Genomic DNA, 19,682 nt, shown 5'->3' with positions numbered 1-19,682 from the left:
TTCTGCTATCATATTACACAGAATGATACATGTTCTCATTATCTTTCCAATTTTTATTTTATCCCACAAAAGGGCTGGATTTTTGACAATGGCAAATCGAGCTTGCAAGACCCCAAAAGCACGCACGACATCTTTACATACAGCTTCTTGATGTGTAGTAAATAAGGATGCTTTCGGACCTTGTGGAAGTGGAATGGATTGGACAAAAGTAGCTCATTTTGGATAAATACCATCTGTGAGATAGTAAGCCAAATTGTACTCGTGTCCGTTGACAATATAATTAACTCTTGGAGCTCGACCTTGTAATATATCATCAAAAACCGGTGATCGATCAAGAATATTGATATCGTTTAATGTACTTGGAGGTCCGAAAAACGCATGTCATATCCAGAGATCTTGTGAAGCTACAGCCTCTAAAACAATGGTTGGCTTTCCTGATCCACGTGTATATTGACATTTCCATGCGGTCGGACAATTCTTCCACTCCCAATGCATACAATCAATGCTTCCTATCATCCCGGGAAATCTGCGTAACTCTCCAATATCGAGTAGTCGTTGAAGATCTTCTGGTGTGGGTCTTCTTAGATACTCATCTCCAAATAAATTTACGATTCCTTCAACAAAATGTTCCAAGCATAAAAGCGCGGTGGTTTCACCAAGTCGGAGGTATTCGTCGACCGCATCAGCTGGGCAACCATATGCCATCATACGAATTGCTGCTGTTGCCTTTTGTAACGGAGAGTGACCGAACCTTCCAGTAGCATCTCTTCTTTGTTGAAAGTATGGGATTTCAGCGGAGATTCGATCAACAATACGCATGAACAAGGGCTTGTTCATTCTAAAACGGCGTCGAAACATGTGAGACGGATATGTTGCATCTTCGCTAAAATAGTCGTTCCATAACTGCATGTGTCCTTGTTCTCGTTGTCTTTCAATGTAAGCTCGTTTCTTTTTTTTACCTTGATGCTTCTTGACGATTTTCATTACGAATTAGGAGATTTTCGAATTTTTGATCGAAAATTTGATCGAACTTTTCATCCATCATGTCCTCAAAATTATTAGAAGAAGAAGCATCCATTTAGAAAAGTAATTTTGAATTTAGAAATGTTTTGAAATTTTGGATTGGTGAGATGATAAGAGAAATTTTGGATTTGTGAGATGATAAGAGATAAACGGGAGACACTTGCTCTTACAAACAAAGAGAAAAAACAAAGTATAATAATGAGACACTTGTTCTTACAAACCCAAACCAGATTGGTGAGATTATAAGAGAAATACAATATGTTTGAACAAATGTGTTCTCTGTTAAACAAATGGGTTGGACGACACACAACTTATAGAAAACATATCTCAAGAGAGAATTTATTTTTTTAAAAATTGAGACAACAAAATCTTGGCTTATTGTGTCACATGTCTTCGGTCTTGGCTCCTTCTGTCACAAGTTGTGCTTGTCTTGGCTTATTGTGTCACAAGTTGTTTACGTATTGGCTTTATTCTGTCACAAGTTGTTTACGTCTTGGCTCCATCTGCAATATACATAAGCAAAAACTGGTGAGTCCCAACTAAATAAGGCACGCATCAATTCATGAAATACAGATATAGAGACAAAAAAAAATCACCATTAACATCCATCAACAAGTCTCAATTCATGAAATACAGAGACATCAAAAGCAGAACCATTAACATCCATTAACCATAAACATCCAAAGCATACATACTCGACTGAATTATAAATTCAGAGACCAAAGACGCAAATGCAGTTAACTTAAAGACTCGACACAAACAACCTAAAGACACAAACAGCATACGGACTTGGCAACCAAAGACTCAAACTAACATATCATTAATAAGCTTATTTTTAAGGCAATTTCAAGTTCACTTAATGGCTCAGTCTTGGCAATTAGGCTCTCAAGCCATCTTTGCTTGTTAAGAGTTGCCTTCAAAACAAAATCCTTCTGTCTAATCTCCCAAAATCTTTGAAACTCCATCCTATGCTTCTCTTCCTCTTCCAAAGTCGCTTGCTTGCTCACTGACTTTTTTCCTTTTGCCTTTGCTGCTTTAACACCTACTGGCCGAGCCATTGCTTCATCATCTCCATGGCTTACAAGTACTGAGGTTGATGACTGGTCATCCAACTTTCTTCTTTTTGAATGAACTTTATCCTTAGTTGAATAAGCTCCACTCCAATTCTAATCATGGCGAAGCTCCAACCATGCATGCTCTAGTGTGAACTTCACCTTGTAATCATTGTAGAAAATCTCGTGAGCCATTTTCAAAACGTCATTCTCGTTCTGTCCACTCGATCTTTGTTTCGTTGCAGCTTCATAACACCCAACAAACTTACACACGCCCTCATTAATCTTTCCCCACCTTTGTTTACAGTGTGTTGTCTCTCTCTTTTGCAAACCAGCCAGCTTTGGACTCGCAGCAAAATAAGCAGCAATTCGTTTCCAAAACGCAATTGCTTTCTGCTCATTTCCAACCAATGGGTCTTTGGAGGTGTTCAACCAATCACTTATCAGCACCCCATCTTCTGTTGGTGACCATTTTCGTCTCTCTTTACGGTCAGACACGATCTCTGCATCTTCGTTGCCATCTTCAGTCCATTGTGAACCGAAAATAGTGGCATCCGACGCAGAGAAAAACTGATAAGGCTCACGAGGGACAGACTGATAAGGGTGTTGAGTGTTTGGTTGTTGACTGTTTAACAAGTTTTGAAAGCTTCAATGTTGAGTATAAGGATCCATAAGAGATTGAAATAGATTTGGAGAAGTTTTAAGTTTTCGAAGTTTTAATGGCAAGTTCTGGATCGAGCTAAGGTCAACTTTTATAGGTGTTAAAGTTTTTAGTTGTTGAAGTTTTAATGGCAAGGTTTAATGTTGTTAATGTTTTTTAGTTGGAGAATCAATATCTATACCTAAAAATCAAACAACAACACAAAGAAAATGTAAATCATGCAATCAATGTCTAACAACCATAACCTAAAGCACGCAATCAATATCAAAACAAAAGTCCATTTAATTCCCAACCATTTACTAAAGCAGGCAATCAATATCTAACAACCATTAAAAGAAAATCTACTTAGACAGAAAATCTACTTTACCTCTTCTCAACTGTGAAATGAAAGACAAAAGCTTTGATGTGATCATGTACGTTGAGCACAATTCCGTTGTCTTTCTTCCACGCACATCCTCAACCCTCACACAACCAACAAACAAAATATAATTAAAAGCTTGTTCTATGTAAAGAGATAAGCGAAACACTCAAACAGAAAACTAAAACAACTTCTAGTGATCATGTGAAGCACAATTCAGATGCTACCACAGAGCCTTAACCAATTTTATTAAGACTAATAAGTAAGAACTTAAGCATATCGATTTCCACAAACAATCATTCCCACCATCGCAAACATTATACAAAACAGAGACTATCACAATCCAGATAGTACCACAGAGACTAGTAATCTAACAGATTTCACCTTCCTCAATATTATCAAAAAATCACCATCGACTTCAGTTTTAATTTAAAAGTTATTTTTGAAAAGACAAAGGATGTTCGAACTTATCTTGCTTCTTCTTCTTCTTCTTCCATCTAGTCTGAGTTTCGTCCTTCCCTCCATCCTTGCTTTCTTTTGAAGCTTCTATCTTCTGACCTTCATCATAACCTCTGGAGGAAGAAGACAAAACAGCGGATCACGAACAGGGAATGGGAGATAAACCAAAATCGAGACATCAGTAACATAAAGATCAAATCAAAAGGATGATTTCTTACTGATAAAGAGATCGAGACGATCTTCCAGACGAGATTCGAGAGAGAGAGAGGACAAGGTTCGAGAGAGAGACGAGAAGGTTCGAGAGAGAGGCGACCAGGTTTGAGAGAGAGCCGACGTAATTCGAGAGAGAGATGACGAGGTTCGAGAGAGAGACGACCAGGTTCGAGAGAGGGCCGACGAGATTCGAGAGAGAGAGAACGAGATTCAAGACAGAGATGACGAAATTCGAGAGCGACGACGGAGATGTCGAGAAAAGGAGAAGTCGAGAATGAAGAGGAAAAACTTCTGATTTCTCGCGACGAAGGAAAGAGAGAGCAATAGATGGGCGGTCCAATGAGAAGGCGATACGATAGGGCTTCTTAACAAATCTAAAAAGCCCAGTTTAGGCAGCGGTTCCTCATTTATTTGGGCTTTTTGATGTAATTTTTTTTTCACTTTTGTTAGGAACCTTATGTTAAGGACTCCCGATGGACATGCTTTCTTCTCTATATATATCTTTACGTTTCGACCAATACAATGCAATTATGTATAATTCTTTTTCTACGGGGACAAATGACACTTGAGATTCACGTTGATCGTGACCAGGCCTCCAAGGAGAAGCAACTAGCGCCAAAAACAATAGAAATGGATACAGACTTACAGAGTAGCAGCTGTCGAGTTTGTCGGGTCTATAAGTAAAAAACATATCCCTACAGAGTAGCAGCTGTCGAGTTTGTCGGGTCTATAAACTTAGAGTATTTAAGAACTGGTTCTTAGCTTTTTTAGTTAAAAGTTAATAGACAGGTTCTTATATTCCGCTAAAAACTTAACCCTAAGAACCCCCCCCCCCATTAAACAAGCTCTTATTGGATTGTTTCTAAAAAAATAAGTTCTAAACAAATAAAATATTAATATTATAATACAATTTGTGCTTTTTAATTAAAATTGATTTTCTATAAATTCTTCTGAGAAGTGAGGGAAGATTAAAATCAATTTTAATTAAAAAGCACAATTTTATATTTTAATATTAATCTTTTACTTAATTAAAAAACACAAATTGTATTATAATATTAATATTTTAATTTTAATATTAAAAATTAATTTCCCACTCCCTAATCACATCTTTGAATCTTATATATTAAAACAGAAGTCACAACCTTGATTCATGTGTGATTTTTTTTTAAATAGACCTAATGGACCTATTCCTGGAAAGTCATGTTACATTTAATCTCTAATCTTATCATCTAAATTTTGGGCCTACCAGAAATTTTTATTGGGCTATCAATAATTGGATTTAAACAATAGATGATCCATTGGATTTAAAGATAGTATAAATTAAATAGATATAATTTAATGTTGTAATACTATACTTCTATATGTTAAATATTTAAATATTTATCGATGTTAACTTTTTTTTTTTAAATAACAAAAATCATATTATCTAACAATGATTAATCTTTACTACCTTAAACCAATGAAAACAAATTTTAAACTATATAGTTTATTTTAGAAATTAAACAAAAACTAAATGTTTAATTATTTACTCGATAATATAAATTTATGAAGCGAAAAGTTTAATTTTTTAAAAACATTCTAATTTGTGAAATGTTACAATATCTTTGAATATAACATAAAATAATATTTTACTAATCTTTATATATATAGTTACGATTTTAATAATGAAATAATAATCCGAAAATATATATATAGAAGAAGATACAAATACATGTGAAAGTTAGAAACAATTTATTCAATCAAAAAATAGACAATAAAATTATTATGTTTTAAAAATTGATAGACACATATATATTATAATATATATCAATTTAGAATTGAAAACAAAAATCTGCGCGGTTGCGCGGATCAAGATTTAGTTTGAATTTAATATTAACTTACCGGGAGCTTCTAGAACATGTGGTCTGCATGGTTCACGTCAATCTCCTCAGCATTTCGGGTTCGATCTGCGCCTCCTGCGATGAGGCTGATGGGTCAACTGGGCCGGACCCGTTGTGGCCTAGTAATAAGTTGACAGAAAAAAAAAATCCTTAACTCAGTGAAAACATGACAGTTGCCCTGATAATTAATGCAAGATGTTCTAGAGGCTCGGTGCAGAGAACTTTTGTCCTCATTTTTCTCTAATTTTCTGTTTTCTTTTCTCTTAATTAATGAGATACTTGGTTAAAACTCATTAATGGACCTGTTCTTAGGAGTTATAAAAACACATATATGTGTATGTATATATTATATATATGTATATAACTGTGAGGTTGTAAACTTTACAGGAAACTCTTATATATTATTAATGCAAAACGGTTAATATTAAATTCAAAGATGTGATTAGGGGAGTGGGAAATTGAGGAAATATAGAGAACAAGATGATGAGGGAAGGGGGTCTTACCCAAAATGGATAACATTAGTTTAATACATGAAAAGCTGCGATTGATTGATTCCCTCCCCTCTTGCGTTACTTTTGTTTTACAAGTTGACTACTTGACACGCGGCGTGACACAACTATGAAGTCATTATTATTATACAGCATAATAGCAATTGGTAGGTCATATACTCAGTGTATGTAGCCGAAAGAGAAATGCAACTATATGTGTAGCAGTCTTCATATCTATTAGCATATTCTAGCCATAAACAATTGATGCTTTTGATTTGTTCTTTCTCTCTTCTCGGGGTGTGAGAACATAAAGTTCTTCAGAGTTTTACTGGAACATGACTATTATATAAAAGATTTAAGTCATTCTATTTATCACCAAAATGATTTTAAACTGAAATCTCATGATAATTTCGAATTTAACATGGTATCAAAGACCAAACACATGCTATCCAATTCAAACCCGAAATCTTTCATGCTCAAAAAAGGTATGATCGATATTAAACCGATTTGACGCAAAATCGATCTGACCAGTCTAAATCATATACTAGGATATTATCGAACTAATGGTCAAAAGAAATATCATACCGAAGGAGGGTGTGAGAATATATAACTCCCATCAAGAGTTTCATTAGAACATGACAAGTATATAAGTGAGTTAAAAATCATGATACATCCAAATTTAACATGATAGTGGACCGATTGATTTTAAATGGAATGATCGAATTCTTTTATACATTAGTAATGTTCTAGTAAATTTTCCGAAATAAGAGCTTTATATTCTCACACGGGTATACATGAAACCCAAGATTGTTCCTTTTTTTTTCTTTTTTTTCGATTTTTGTTTGTATAAATAAATCTCACATTATCTTGTAACTCTAAAATATCGACCTTAATGGACTATCTTAGGTCCATAAGAATTGTAGACCGTATCCAGTTACCTCCACTAGCTCCGGTTTTACTTTTGACATCCACCCTATGCATAATGGGTCCATATCTTGACAAATTTGCATGATATTTCCTTCTCAGGTTACATAAGTACAATTAATTTTAAACATACTGTATATATACTTGCATTCAGGGAGAGAAAACGGTCAAAATAACGGTATGTTAAAATAGATTTCACAAATGTAATACAACAAAATTAATAAATATAAAAATGGATTAGGTTTCTCAAATTTGAAATACAAATTTTTTTTTTTTTTTTGAGAAACCAATGAAGAATCTTGCAATGATTGTTAACCGCAGTTTCAAATTAAAAGTAAAAATAAACGAAAGTAAAAAAATGTAGAGGCCATGTTAAGCCCATTCATAGCTGAGCCCATCGTTAAGGGCTACGGCCCATCATAAGCAAGAACCCTAATTTTGCTCAAACGTGCCCAGAACCAACAGCTCAGCTCATGATTTTGATGGCGTCATCTGCAATCTCCAGGATCAGGTACTCAGAATCTCGATTCTTTTCAGAATATCATTTCCCCGCAAAGCCTTATACTGATATATCGAATACATGCACATATGTAAATCTATGTTTCAGCTAAGATCAGAAGCCGTTGTGTGTATGAATCGTGTGTTTCTTAACTCGATGCGTATGAGATAAGGTGAAGGAGCGATAAACCAATCGCGATTGTGTTCGTACGCATCTTCCAGATCAGAAAGTCGTTTTCTTTTTTGCAAGCTTTAGTGCCCTGCTTATCTGATTAATCCATGACTGTAAGTTTTTTTTTTGCAGCTTCTCCTCAGTTATGTTTATACAAAAAAAAGTGTTAAACTTTTGCTGTTTTATCGATTGAAAATGCAGCTTCTCATCTCTTGTGGGGAGGTTGTTTCGTCTTCCCAAATCACTGTACTTCGCTTACTCAACCAAAGCGTTGACTTTTTATTCGACAATGTCTCTAGGATCCTTGCTCCTGTTTTCACCAACCTAAGGTGACTTTTTTATTTGATTCATTCATTAGTTTTTTCCATGACAGTCTGTTTACTGATTCTCTATGGATTTGCAGGGACTTTGAAATGCGTCTTTCTTGTATTGAGCGTCCTCAGTTCACTCCTAGCGATCATTCTTATTTGTCCACTGAGAATTGGATCTCTGATAAAAAGGGTTATGACGACCATAAGGGAGACCCTGAAGCTAACTTCAACGCGCTGGATTCTATCTTGAAAAGTAGTTTGGATCGTCTCGCTTCCTTAAGGTTTCAGTTCTGAACCAGTGCACTTCATGGTTTTGTTTTTTTTCTTGCGAACTGAAGCCTAAGACCTGCCCTTTTTGTAGGGAGAGTGTATGTCGGACAAAGAGCCTCAGATACGACGAATCCATAGCTATCCACGCGTCGATAATGAGGGATCTCTGTTTACAAGGGAAGCTGGACGCTGCTCTCTGGCTACGAAAGAAGCTGATGCAGAGTGGGTTTATCCCAGGTTTGGTCACGCACAATCATCTTTTGAATGGGCTGTGTAAGTTAGGTAGCATCGACAAGGCGGATGGGCTTGTTAAAGAGATGTGGGAGATGGGTCCTTCTCCCAACTGTGTCTCTTACAACACTTTCATCAAGGGTCTTTGCAGTGTTAACAATGTAGATAAAGCTCTGTATCTCTTCAGCACTATGAATAAATATGGCGTTAAACCAAACAGAGTGACTTGCAACATACTCGTGCATGCGCTTTGCCAGAAAGGCCTTATGGGTAACACAAAGCTTCTTGAAGAGATTTTAGATAGTAGCCAAGCGAATGCGCCCTTGGATATAGTCACTTGCACCATTCTGATGGATAGTTGTTTTAAGAGTGGGGATGTGGTTCAAGCCCTTGGGGTTTGGAAGGAGATGTCGGAGAAGAACGTCCGTGCTGATTCGGTTGTGTACAATGTCCTTATCCGTGGCTTATGTTCGAGTGGTTACATGGTAGATGCTTATGGGATCATGTGTGACATGGTGAAGAAAGGAGTTAGTCCTGATGTTTTTACTTACAATACTCTCATAAGCGCCTTGTGCAAGGAGGGAAAGTTTGATGAGGCATGTGGTATCCATGGCACCATGAAACGAGCTGGTGTTGCTCCTGATCAGATCTCATACAAAGTCATCATTCAAGGTCTATGTATCCACGGAGATGTGGCTAGGGCGAACGAGTTTCTTTTGACCATGCTAAAGAGCTCTCTGCTTCCGGAGGTTCTGCTATGGAACGTGGTGATTGATGGCTATGGAAGATGTGGGGATACTAGCAGCGCTTTATCTGTTCGAAATCTTATGCTTTCTCACGGCGTTAGACCGAATATTTACACAAACAATGCTTTGATTCATGGGTATGTGAAAGGAGGAAGATTCATCGATGCATGCGAGTTTAAAGATCAAATGCGATCAACCAGTGTCTATCCAGATACTACTACGTATAATCTGCTACTAGGTGGTGCTTGTACATTCGGTAACTTGAAGTTGGCTTTTCAGTTGTACGATGAAATGATGAAAAGGAGATGTCGACCTGATTTGATTACTTATACCGAGCTGATTAGAGGGCTATGTTGGAAGGGTCGGTTGAAGGAGGCAGAAGAGCTTTTGTTGAGACTGCAGGCGTCTGGTGTGACACTGGATCATGTTCCGTTTTGGATACTTATGAGGAAATACACCAAGTTGAGGCGGCTAGACGAGGCGTATTTAGCTTACAAAAAATGGCTAATGACAAAGAGTGGCGGAGGAGTTGCTTGTCCGACCAGGCTAAATCACGTGCATACAGAACATGAGCAGTAATGTGCTACATGAAGCAAGAGACGGAGCACGGTTATCATCATTGCCTTTCAGGTAGTTGTTCTGATGTGGACGCCTGAGCTAAGTTCAGTTTCTTTTGAATATGGTCAAACCATTAGATTGTTGAAGATATCAATCTTGACTCCTTATGCATAGAGAATCTGACACGAGGAAGGAACACTTGAGCTATGTAGCCTATGCTGGTGAAGTGACAGGTGATTACAGAATGCCTCACGTCTTTAACATCCAAGGAGGCCTCAATTGATTTGTTTTCTTCCAATCCCTCATAGATTAGAGTTACATTCAGGTTTTGATGAATGTTTTTGGCTTTAGGGGCACACAGGATGGCTGTTCCTCCCCAATATACTTTCTTGTAAGAAACTTGAAAAGCCTTTCATTGTAAGGACAACGTGAATCACTTTCAAGCATCATCTTGGCTTTATGCCATTACACTTTAAAACTTCATTCTAAAGATTGGTTCATGAACAACAAGATGCTAATATAAGGCCACATTCTCTTGTCTTGAAAGATTCATTAATTTCAAAATTTCTGTAAATACTATCCCAAAAATTAAAAATTAAGAAAGATGCTTGTGTTACAACAACAATAAGATGTTCACTAACAGAACAAGAGATCAAATTCAAGAAACATAAGCAATGCGTCTGAAAACGGCTCTGAAAGTCTGACCTCCATTCCTAGCAACTTTCTGCCCTTCCTCAGTAGCACTGCACAGAAGCTCAACGACAGGATCAGAATCAAGCTCCTCATGCGTCAAAGACTCAAACATAGGATGCTTCTCCAAGCAAGACCTCATCCACTCTCCAAGCTCCTCCACATCGGTAATCGTATATATAACCCCACCAGCTCTAAGAACGTAAGCATACTCATCAAGCAAATCAACGCTAATCACTCTCCTCCTGTGATTCTTCTCCTTGAAATGCGGATCGGGGAAGAGGAAAAACATCTTGGAAAGCTGTCCTTTCTCAAAGTAATTCGGAATGTACTTCATCGAGTTCGTCCTAACGACAGAGACGTTCTCGTACTGTCCCCCCGAGCTCGTCTTCCTCAGGGCTAAGATCCGTTCCTTGACGTATTCCGTCACTTTGTCTCTCAGCTCCATGCCGATCATCAAGGTATCAGGGAAGAGCGTTGCGAGGGAGATGAGGAGGCCGCCAAAGCCGCATCCGATATCTGCGAACTCGACCTTCTTGGAGACTTCTTCGTTGTTGGTTCCAACGAACTTGGGGAAGTGAAGTGAAAAGTCGACATGAGATGGGGAGATGGGGATGGGGAAGTGGGAGTCACTGAGTGGGTTACTATGAGCTCTTGCTCTGTAGAATCGCTTACGTGGAAGGCCTGTTGATTTGCTGAAGGTTGGTTTCGTTTCACTCTCCATTATCACTTTTCACACATAGAGAGATAAAAAAACAGTTAGAGACATAACATTTGTTTCGTTTCACTCTCCCTAATCAATTTTCACACAGAGACATAAAAAAAACAGTAACAAAACATAACAGTCTTATGCGAATAAGATATGTTCTGTTCTAAAGATCTGATCTAAGCTTAAACATTGCGAAAGACATAAACTTTGAATAAACCCAGAACGAGTCTGTAAAGCATAGTAAAACCCTAATCTTCTAAAGTCTTTGTTCACTGAAGAGCAGGCATGCCTAAGAGAAAACCAGAAGCCTAGGTTCATAGTAAACACTAATCAACACGAGCACACAAGAAAAACAGCTAAGTAAGTGGATTACCTGATTCAAACTGCACCTGGAATCAAAACCTTCCGAGAGAGACGCAGATAGACAAAGAAGAGCTTAAGCTACGTATTAGGGTTCTCATGCTTTAATTGGGCCCATATACATATCTCTATTAATGGGCTTCAAGCCCATTACAGTCTAAGACGGACCCATTATTCTCTGTTGAAAGTCGTTATTTCAGTTTGATTAAACGCGCGCAATTACAGTTACTCATTCACAATTTCACATAATGTTTTCTTTAATCGTGTAATATGTTACTTAATGTAATACAAACTCTTTTGTGAAGAATAGTTGATCTAAGGACCATTGTGTCTTGAACGTCTCCCGCTGTGATTCCCTCTGAAACCACCACCACCACTAGACTTCGACCCTCGAGACGTTTGAGCACTACCACCACCATGACCATGCTTCAGTGGCACAACTGTGTCCATATACATCAATCTCCCTGGCCAATGCCTCTTCTCTTTTGGAAGCCGACGCAGCTGCTGCACCCAAAACGCTACGTATTCTCCTTCTGGATCATAGTTCTGTGCCTGAACCCAAAAACACACACACAGTTCCAGTCTCTTCTTGACATCACTTGTTTATCAGGATGTTGATAAGTTACTTACTTGCTTGGGAATGCTGAAGTACCGGTCTTCTCTAGGATCATTTCCAACTCCTTCAATTGGCAAAAACAAAGTCTTTCATCATTTAAGGGCGGGTATATTTTTTGTTTTACATTTTTTTTAGGTCTTTTCAATTGGTAATTTAAATATAGGTCTAATGACATAAAGCATAATAAACAATATTCTAAATAATGATAAAGATAAAAGAAATAATAGTTGGACCATACTTTTATCAATGGGTCACACTGCTATTTTAATAGAATAGATAATATAAACCAAAATGTGTTGGCCTGTGTAGTACCTGCTCCATAGGTCCAGTTTCCGTAGTTAGAACACGGATCATAGTCCAATAGACATGTCTCAAACCATTCCGCACCCATCCGCCAGTCCAAGCCCATATCCCTCACAAGAAACGAACAAACAATCTGCACAGCAAATGAATGAATGAACGAACGATCATCCATGAGAAAGAATATATAACCAGAGGCCATTAGCTCAACTGGAAAAGACACTGGCCGTTGAGTCAGAGGTCCCAGGTTCGAATGTGACGAAACTAATATTACATATTGTGGTTTCGGGTCTGGGAGATTACGGGCTTAGCCCCTAACCTCTTGGTATTCCAAAAAAAAAAAAAGAAAGAGAATATATAAGCTAAGTTGAACATAAGGAAACTAATCATACCTGTCGGCCTCGATTTGACATGAAACCTGTAGTGGATAACTCCTTCATGTTTGCATCTATAATAGGATACCTATGCAACAATTCATGAAAAACCACTATAAATGTTAGTCTCTAAAGCCTCTAGCATTGAGACAATATTAATGATATAATCACAGAAACACACCCGGTCTTGCCATCTCTCCAAGACTCAAACAGCTTCTTATCTTGACTCCATTCACCTTGCACATTCCTCGGACCACCTATGAACAAAATATGCTAATTAAAGTTCACGGTAAGCACTTAAGACTTGTCAGGTAAGCAACATTACCTAGATGGAACAAGGAGTTGCCACACTTTATTGAGAGAAACCTAAAGTAATCCCTCCATATTAACTCAAACAACACCCTGCAAACATATATAACATAAAATCAATTGAGAAGTTTGAACCCAAGGACTAAAGAGTAAAAGACATTACCAGTAGGTTGAGTTGTTTGCTACTCTTTCTCTTTCATATCTTTGAACCTGAAAAATACTTTCAACTACCACGTTAGTGAAATCTTCTATGTGCTTTGGGGACATTGGATAAAGGTTTGAATGATCTGACCTCTTCGTAGATAAACCGAGGAGAGATACACCCAAAGGCAAGCCATGGAGAGAACTTCGTCGAGTAATCAGGTCCCAACATTCCGTTCCTTGTCTCTTTATATACTTTTAAAAGATCCTGCATGCAAAAAAAAAAAAAGACATACAACATTATACATGTACAAGCGTCATAGTAGATGCAGGAGAGCTCAGGGTTTGATGATCTTTGCCTTCTTCCAGAAGTACTCAAAAACTCTGCCTACTCCAGCACTTTCACCACCAACGAATCTCATTCCTCTGGTCACCTGTCTCAACATACATATAAGGGACTCAACTAACAAAAGAATGCTTCTTTTTTTTTACTTCCTTCGTCTCATTCTAAAGAGGTTCTCAGAGAAACTCACCTCTTGTGGCTCGATTCCAAGTTGACCAAGAGTTGGAACATCTCCCCAGTTATCAACCGAAGGTGTTGGCCCCAGAGAAATTGGAACCCGAGTGGAGCTTCTGATCATACACTTGGCTTCCACCGACTGCAAACGAAAACAAGCATCCATGCGTTATGATTCCTCATTGATCTCACACTCGTTTACTCAAGAACTTAGGTAAATGCCCTCTTCATCCCCAGTTACTACCAACGAAAACAAGAATCACACCTTACGAAACTGAGTGTACATATCAGGCAAATCAAGAACATCAAACGGAAGATCATCTTTGTGGTACATTGTGCTTCCCCAGATAAGCTCAAGCTTAGTTCCATTTCCAACCCCTTTCAAAGCTTGTCTCACAAGTCTTTCAACATGAAGTTCCTCGCTGCACGTTTCTTTATGAGCCAATACCTAAAAACATATTTTTTTTAAAAAAAATAACATTTTAAAGAAACATACAAGCACACAAAAAAAAAAGACTTAACTGTATGCGCTCCAAAATCTTTGGCAAGAGAAGGAAGAATGTCTTCTGGTTTACCACTCCTTATGAGAAGATTCAGTCCTCTTTTAATTAAATTATTTCTCAAATCAGCCAAACACTCCATCAGAAAAGCACCTCTCAAAGCTAAACACATTACCAACACAACAAAATGTAAAACCAAAAAAATATAGAATGAACAGATCAAACAAAAACGATCATAACCTCCGGTCTTAGGGAAGGCGAAGTAATGAGTAGTGTGAAAGAGACGAGGATCGAGACAGTAAACAGGCAAAAGGGTATCAGAGGAAGACCAAGCTCTGTACAACGCATCGTTGTCAAGCACTCTAAGATCGTTTCTAAACCAGAGAATCGCCACTCCTTTGCCGTTTCTCTTCGCGGCAGAAGAAGAAGAAGGCAATGCGTATCTCTCAAACGTTTTACCGGCGACGGAGTTCATCTCCTCTTCGTCGAGGGCAGGAACACGGTAGATATGTCCGTTCATTTTCGCGGCGGAGCAGAGGAACAGAGAAGAAACGGGTTTTTTCTTGGAGAGATGGCTAAGGTGGAGGCTGAATCTGCGAAGTGGGTGTGAGAGAGGAGACGAGAGGGACGAAGCCGCCATTCGCGGGGATGCTTTGTAAAGTGTAAAGTCATCTCTTTTCTTTTCGAAGAGTTGTGGAGGTGACACGTGGCGGTTCTTGGTGAAGTGTGACGTGGCGGATGTTTAGCCTTTTGTCTGAATCTGGTGGGAGTTGCGTCGTTCTGTACTTTGACAAAATTATGATTGACGACGACGATGGTCACGTGCATTTAAAAAATATCACGTGAGTTTACCTTTTTAATAGTTATTGGGCTTAAGTCTAATAAATGAGATGGGCCTTCGTTTGTTTTAATAATTTGTATGTATCATATTTACTATGTCTTTTTTTTATTGGTCCAAACTATTTACTATGTCTTTAATTGATAAAATAGTCTCTTGTTTTTTAAAAACCATTACAGGAAGTGGTATTCAAAATTTTAATGAAAAGGCATAGTAGTCTCTGCGAATTTTCAAAATCAATGCATTTTCCTGCATCAGAAATGTGAAAATTTTGACTATCGTATATATTCATGGATATAGTTTAAAATGAACAAGGTAAATGTAAATGTAATTTAGTTCAAATCAGAAATGGTATAATAATTATACTTTCAGTCGAATATTTAGGATGGCATGAGAATGTTATGCGATACCTAATTATGCAAGAATATTTGCTACATTAGTGGCCGAAGGAGTCATGAAACGACAATTATACTTTGTTAATTATTAGTTTATGCCTTTGATATTTGATCTAACATATATAGTAATTCTTCAATTCACAGAACATATTTTAGATAGATAGATGCGCTCCTTTATATTAATTATCTTCCTGCATCTCTACATTTTTAAATAGTGAAGACTGATTTTTTCTTCTTTTTTTCATTAGAAATTATTTATATCAAACATGGAAAGATACACATATATAGCTAGAAAAACTGAAAATAATAGTGTGAGTTTTACAAAAAACAGTATAGCAAAATTATAAAAATGTTAATACAATTCTAGGCATTGAAGAAAATTAATATAGTGTAACTTATAAATGCATTCGACTGATGACGCATAAGGGTGTGTGTAAGTGCACTAATACAGTAATCGATTGGCTAGCTATGATAGAATAATAGTATGTATATGTTAGGGAAGTGTGTGCTGTTAAATTTGCGTAGCATCGAATAATTTATAATCTTTATAAGAATTAATATAAGAGATAGAGATTCGCCTACCATTATTGTATGCGTGGTTCTCTTAATTCGTGATTCTCCCACCATTAGGGCTATTGTCCATGGTTTTTTAATACTGATATGTCGCTTAAAAGATGAGTGAGTGAATTGGATTACAATGTTTAATCACGAAAAGTGTGCTTATAATTGGTAGAATCAGAAAGGATGCAAAAGTAACGTTAACCGTCGGATTTAAAAAATAAAAAGATTGTATGCATAATGACATGACATTATTCAGATTTACGGAGAAAAACATACAGGAGATCTTCGGCATGGCGCAAGGAGTACCGTCAGGCATGGATCTCATAAGATGGCTCAGGATGATGCAGTCAGACGTGAATTTTCATAAGGCAGGTAGAATTGCCGGTTGTAGAATCGTCTTGTAACATTTCTCATAGTTTGTAATAGCATAATTAACCAACGACAAAAAAAATAATAATTACATGACATTATGGAATAATACATTTTTAAAAATTAATATTTTTTTTTATTGAAATATCTAGATAAGAGCATCTGTATTAATAATCTATCAACACAAAAATTATGTTGATATATAATGTTTTATATAAAATATTAATCTATTTTATTATTAGAAAAAAACACTGGTGTGAATCTAATATTAATATTCACGTTTAATTTTGCTTAATGAAAATCTGCGTAATAATTAAACAAGTTCTTTTAGTCACGTTCAAAAGAATACATGTTTGTCTTGATGCGATAGAGCCTCTATAAAAACGTACAGTTATACAGACACATCTCTTCACTAAAAAAACACTAAACCATCGCATACTCTCTCTTTTATCTCTCTCAAGAAGATCATGTCAGGCGTGTGGGTATTCAAGAACGGAGTGATAAGGCTTGTGGAGAACCCTAACCAGTCAGGAAGCGACACAAACAGCCGAAGGAAAGTGATGGTCTATTTACCGACTGGAAAAGTGATCTCATCTTACTCGACCCTCGAGCAGATCCTCCGGAGTCTTGGATGGGAGAGGTACTTTGGTGGTGGCGACACAGATCTTCTCCAATTCCACAAACGCTCATCCATTGATCTCATTTCTCTCCCTAAAGATTTCACCAAATTCAGCTCCGTTTACATGTACGATATTGTCGTCAAGAACCCAAATTACTTCCACGTCCGAGACTCCAATTAAAGCTTTTTTCTTTTTGTGTTTGTGTGTGTGTTGTTTTAGTTGTTTTTAATTGAATGTTTGTTGGGTTTTGTTTTAGTTGAATGTGCATGTTTTATTTGTTGTGGACGTTGAGAGTTGTGTAACTGTGTATGTAATTGTGCTTTAATGAGAGTTGAGATTTAATAAGAATGTTTGGTTTAGGGAGAACTCAATCTTAAAAGGGTTTAATTTCATTAATCGTATCGGGCACACCATAGTTATTGGAAAATATATGCTCGTTTGTCTCAGTGAATCGCAAATGCTTTTTATATATATTAATCCAAATCTCAGTTTCAGGAATGAATTCTTTTTTTTTAAACCTATATATCTACGAAATGATGACAATTTTGATAGCATTAATCCATGTTAACATATTTCTAAGCCATAGCAAAAAGAAAATATTACACCATAGGACAGGTTTAAGTTTTCTATAACATTATGCGACAGTTCTTGCTACTAGAGGAGTTTTTTCTAACCAAAACCCACTTTCTACCTATATACTAATTAAATAAACTAACTAACCATAAAGTTAACTGATTAAACTTTTAAAAAGCACATGAGTTTTAGCATATTTCTCTCTCCCTTTTCGATTTTTCTCTGACATTCTCTTTTTTAAATCTCATACGAGATGCTTTTTATATTTTCAAGTAGATTCGCATCTATGTCATTAATCGACAACCCAACAGCGGCGTTCGATTAAGCGAAATGGCAGCGAACAATACTAAGAGGCGTACAATTTGCAGAGAAAAAAACTCAAGAAAAGTAAGAGTAAATTGTTGTCGAAGACACGAACATTGATGAATTTGAGTTCTGGATTCAAAAACTGTGAAACCCTAGATGATGAAAACTAAAGAAAAATTGATTCTTTTGGTGTTTGTAGTTGACGGGTCAAAAACGAGTTACAGTCCGAAAGCTCCAATTCTCCTCCTCCTCTCTGTCCTCAGCTCCTCCGCCCAAGATGCCTTTTTTTTTTTGTCAACATCCGTCCAAGATGCCAATGAGCTAAAAATCTCCAATTTCTGCAAAATTCGTAACTTTAAGGAACTTGGGAAGAAGATGACATAATTACGATTATGCCATTAATGAATTAATTATTTTAAAAAATCGCGTAAACGTAGAGATGTGTACATATGTACATTCTAAGTGTACATGTTTATTAATTAAGCGTATATGTTGATGTTTGTGAAAACCATTAAAATCACCAATATATTATGTACCACTTTCATCTTTTGTGTTTCCTGATATTTTGTGTTATGATTTTACACTTCTGAAATGTAATGTGTATAATCATGTTGCATTTGTACATTCCAATTCCAAACCATATATACAAAATTGCATTTTTTGGAGAAAATCAACATTTATTTTTGGTAATCGAAGTATTGTGATTTTGCATAGTTTTATGTATTAAGATTGTCTGAAGTTGTACACCTTGATTTGGAACTAGTTACATTGGATCATTTATCTACCACCCATGAGTTCTGCTTTGTCATATTATATAAATCTTTCAGTTACTGTCTTGTTTTATATTGTCACATGTTACCAACAAACAATTGATTGCATTTAGATTGAGCCAAATGACATGTATTCTTAGTGCTTGAAATCCCCTAGAGTTTGGATTGACACCTTAAGTACTATAACTACTAAAGGATTAAACTTATCCCACATCAGTAATATTACAACAACTCTCAAAAATATATTTTACATTATGCAAATGTACATTTCTTTAATAATATGTACACAACATGAATGTACAAAATCGACAAGTGCATACGTGTACAATATACATATTATCTTTTAACGGATATTTACATGTACACATTTGTTTGAGACACATGTTACATGTTCAACATGTTGTAAAGTTGTGTACATTCGTTAGTGTACATGTGTAAATTAAATGTTGGTGGCGTACGTGTGTCCAACAAATGTGGTAGTGTACACGACATGGGTGTACAAAATCACAATGTACATTTACAAAATCACATTGTACATAAATTTACATGTATACATATATAAGGACAAGAAAAAATCAGAATGGACATATGATACATTCCTCTTGTTGGAGAAACAATTCTTTCTTATTTTGTGAAAAAAAATTGTGTGTACATTACATTCAAACTGTACATGTGTACACTTAATTAACATGTACACATGTATATATTTTAAATTAACATGTACACATGTATATATGTACACATGTATATATTTCTTATTTTTAATTAACTTGTACACATGTATATATTTATTTTGGCATTTTTAGTACCTAACAGTCAGTCCATCTATATGTGCATAATGACACCACATATTTTGGTATTTTCAATCAATCTACATGTGTATAATGACA

At 36.5% G+C, this 19,682-nt stretch overlaps 5 protein-coding genes across 7 annotated transcripts; 2 read left to right on the top strand and 3 right to left on the bottom strand.

Annotated features, from left to right (window-relative positions):
* Nucleotides 1-2,189: 2,189 nt before the first annotated feature.
* On the bottom strand, nt 2,190-5,676 carry LOC106303232 (glutathione S-transferase T3-like). The gene is made up of 2 exons (XM_013739561.1): nt 5,648-5,676; nt 2,190-2,700 (listed from the first exon to the last, which is right to left on the bottom strand). The coding sequence occupies exons 1-2, from the start codon at nt 5,674-5,676 to the stop codon at nt 2,190-2,192; spliced, it is 540 nt and encodes a 179-aa protein (XP_013595015.1).
* Nucleotides 5,677-7,509: 1,833 nt separating this feature from the next.
* LOC106306036 (pentatricopeptide repeat-containing protein At5g24830) lies at nt 7,510-10,287 on the top strand. 3 transcript variants are annotated; one of them, XM_013742487.1, is made up of 5 exons: nt 7,510-7,569; nt 7,666-7,841; nt 7,930-8,057; nt 8,132-8,320; nt 8,401-10,287. In XM_013742487.1, the coding sequence occupies exons 2-5, from the start codon at nt 7,836-7,838 to the stop codon at nt 9,863-9,865; spliced, it is 1,788 nt and encodes a 595-aa protein (XP_013597941.1). In that variant the 5' UTR covers nt 7,510-7,569; nt 7,666-7,835; the 3' UTR covers nt 9,866-10,287. The 3 variants fall into 3 exon arrangements, 2 of the variants coding, with proteins under 2 accessions (XP_013597941.1, XP_013597942.1); XR_001263109.1 differs by having other exon boundaries at nt 7,568-7,841; nt 8,401-9,916; nt 10,019-10,287; XM_013742488.1 differs by lacking the exons at nt 7,510-7,569; nt 7,666-7,841 and having other exon boundaries at nt 7,924-8,057.
* A 92-nt stretch (nt 10,288-10,379) lies between these two features.
* On the bottom strand, nt 10,380-11,723 carry LOC106306039 (tRNA (guanine-N(7)-)-methyltransferase). Its single transcript, XM_013742490.1, has 2 exons — nt 11,617-11,723; nt 10,380-11,263 (listed from the first exon to the last, which is right to left on the bottom strand). The coding sequence occupies exon 2, from the start codon at nt 11,256-11,258 to the stop codon at nt 10,503-10,505; it is 756 nt and encodes a 251-aa protein (XP_013597944.1). The 5' UTR covers nt 11,259-11,263; nt 11,617-11,723; the 3' UTR covers nt 10,380-10,502.
* Nucleotides 11,724-11,842: 119 nt separating this feature from the next.
* Nucleotides 11,843-15,025, bottom strand: LOC106306038 (cryptochrome DASH, chloroplastic/mitochondrial). The gene is made up of 13 exons (XM_013742489.1): nt 14,601-15,025; nt 14,383-14,522; nt 14,126-14,308; nt 13,877-14,002; nt 13,703-13,777; nt 13,495-13,611; nt 13,366-13,412; nt 13,219-13,295; nt 13,075-13,150; nt 12,912-12,981; nt 12,532-12,655; nt 12,234-12,283; nt 11,843-12,155 (listed from the first exon to the last, which is right to left on the bottom strand). Exons 1-13 carry the CDS (start codon nt 14,998-15,000, stop codon nt 11,919-11,921), a joined length of 1,722 nt encoding a protein of 573 aa, XP_013597943.1. The 5' UTR covers nt 15,001-15,025; the 3' UTR covers nt 11,843-11,918.
* A 1,915-nt stretch (nt 15,026-16,940) lies between these two features.
* On the top strand, nt 16,941-17,509 carry LOC106305004 (flowering-promoting factor 1). Its single transcript, XM_013741385.1, has one exon. The coding sequence runs from the start codon at nt 16,991-16,993 to the stop codon at nt 17,321-17,323; it is 333 nt and encodes a 110-aa protein (XP_013596839.1). The 5' UTR covers nt 16,941-16,990; the 3' UTR covers nt 17,324-17,509.
* Nucleotides 17,510-19,682: the final 2,173 nt, after the last annotated feature.

Source organism: Brassica oleracea, chromosome C7 (genome assembly GCF_000695525.1).
Source record: "Brassica oleracea var. oleracea cultivar TO1000 chromosome C7, BOL, whole genome shotgun sequence".
NCBI lineage: Eukaryota > Viridiplantae > Streptophyta > Magnoliopsida > Brassicales > Brassicaceae > Brassica > Brassica oleracea.
This window is presented reverse-complemented; position numbering and strand designations above follow the sequence as displayed.

Bases quoted from the DNA above. Each gene is read 5' to 3' on its own strand.
- LOC106303232 (XM_013739561.1), bottom strand. From the start codon at position 5,676: ATGCAGACCACATGTTCTAGAAGCTCCCG. The intron at 2,701-5,647 runs GTAAGTTAATAT...CTTGTTAAACAG, and splicing joins ACATGTTCTAGAAGCTCCCG to TCAACAACCAAACACTCAAC.
- LOC106306036 (XM_013742487.1), top strand. The intron at 8,058-8,131 runs GTGACTTTTTTA...ATGGATTTGCAG, and splicing joins CCTGTTTTCACCAACCTAAG to GGACTTTGAAATGCGTCTTT. The intron at 8,321-8,400 runs GTTTCAGTTCTG...CCCTTTTTGTAG, and splicing joins GATCGTCTCGCTTCCTTAAG to GGAGAGTGTATGTCGGACAA.
- LOC106306039 (XM_013742490.1), bottom strand. From the start codon at position 11,258: ATGGAGAGTGAAACGAAACCAACCTTCAGCAAATCAACAGGCCTTCCA.
- LOC106306038 (XM_013742489.1), bottom strand. From the start codon at position 15,000: ATGGCGGCTTCGTCCCTCTCGTCTCCTCTCTCACACCCACTTCGCAGA. The intron at 13,151-13,218 runs GTAATGTTGCTT...TTTTGTTCATAG, and splicing joins CAACTCCTTGTTCCATCTAG to GTGGTCCGAGGAATGTGCAA. The intron at 12,284-12,531 runs GTACTACACAGG...TGCCAATTGAAG, and splicing joins AAACTGGACCTATGGAGCAG to GAGTTGGAAATGATCCTAGA.
- LOC106305004 (XM_013741385.1), top strand. From the start codon at position 16,991: ATGTCAGGCGTGTGGGTATTCAAGAACGGAGTGATAAGGCTTGTGGAG.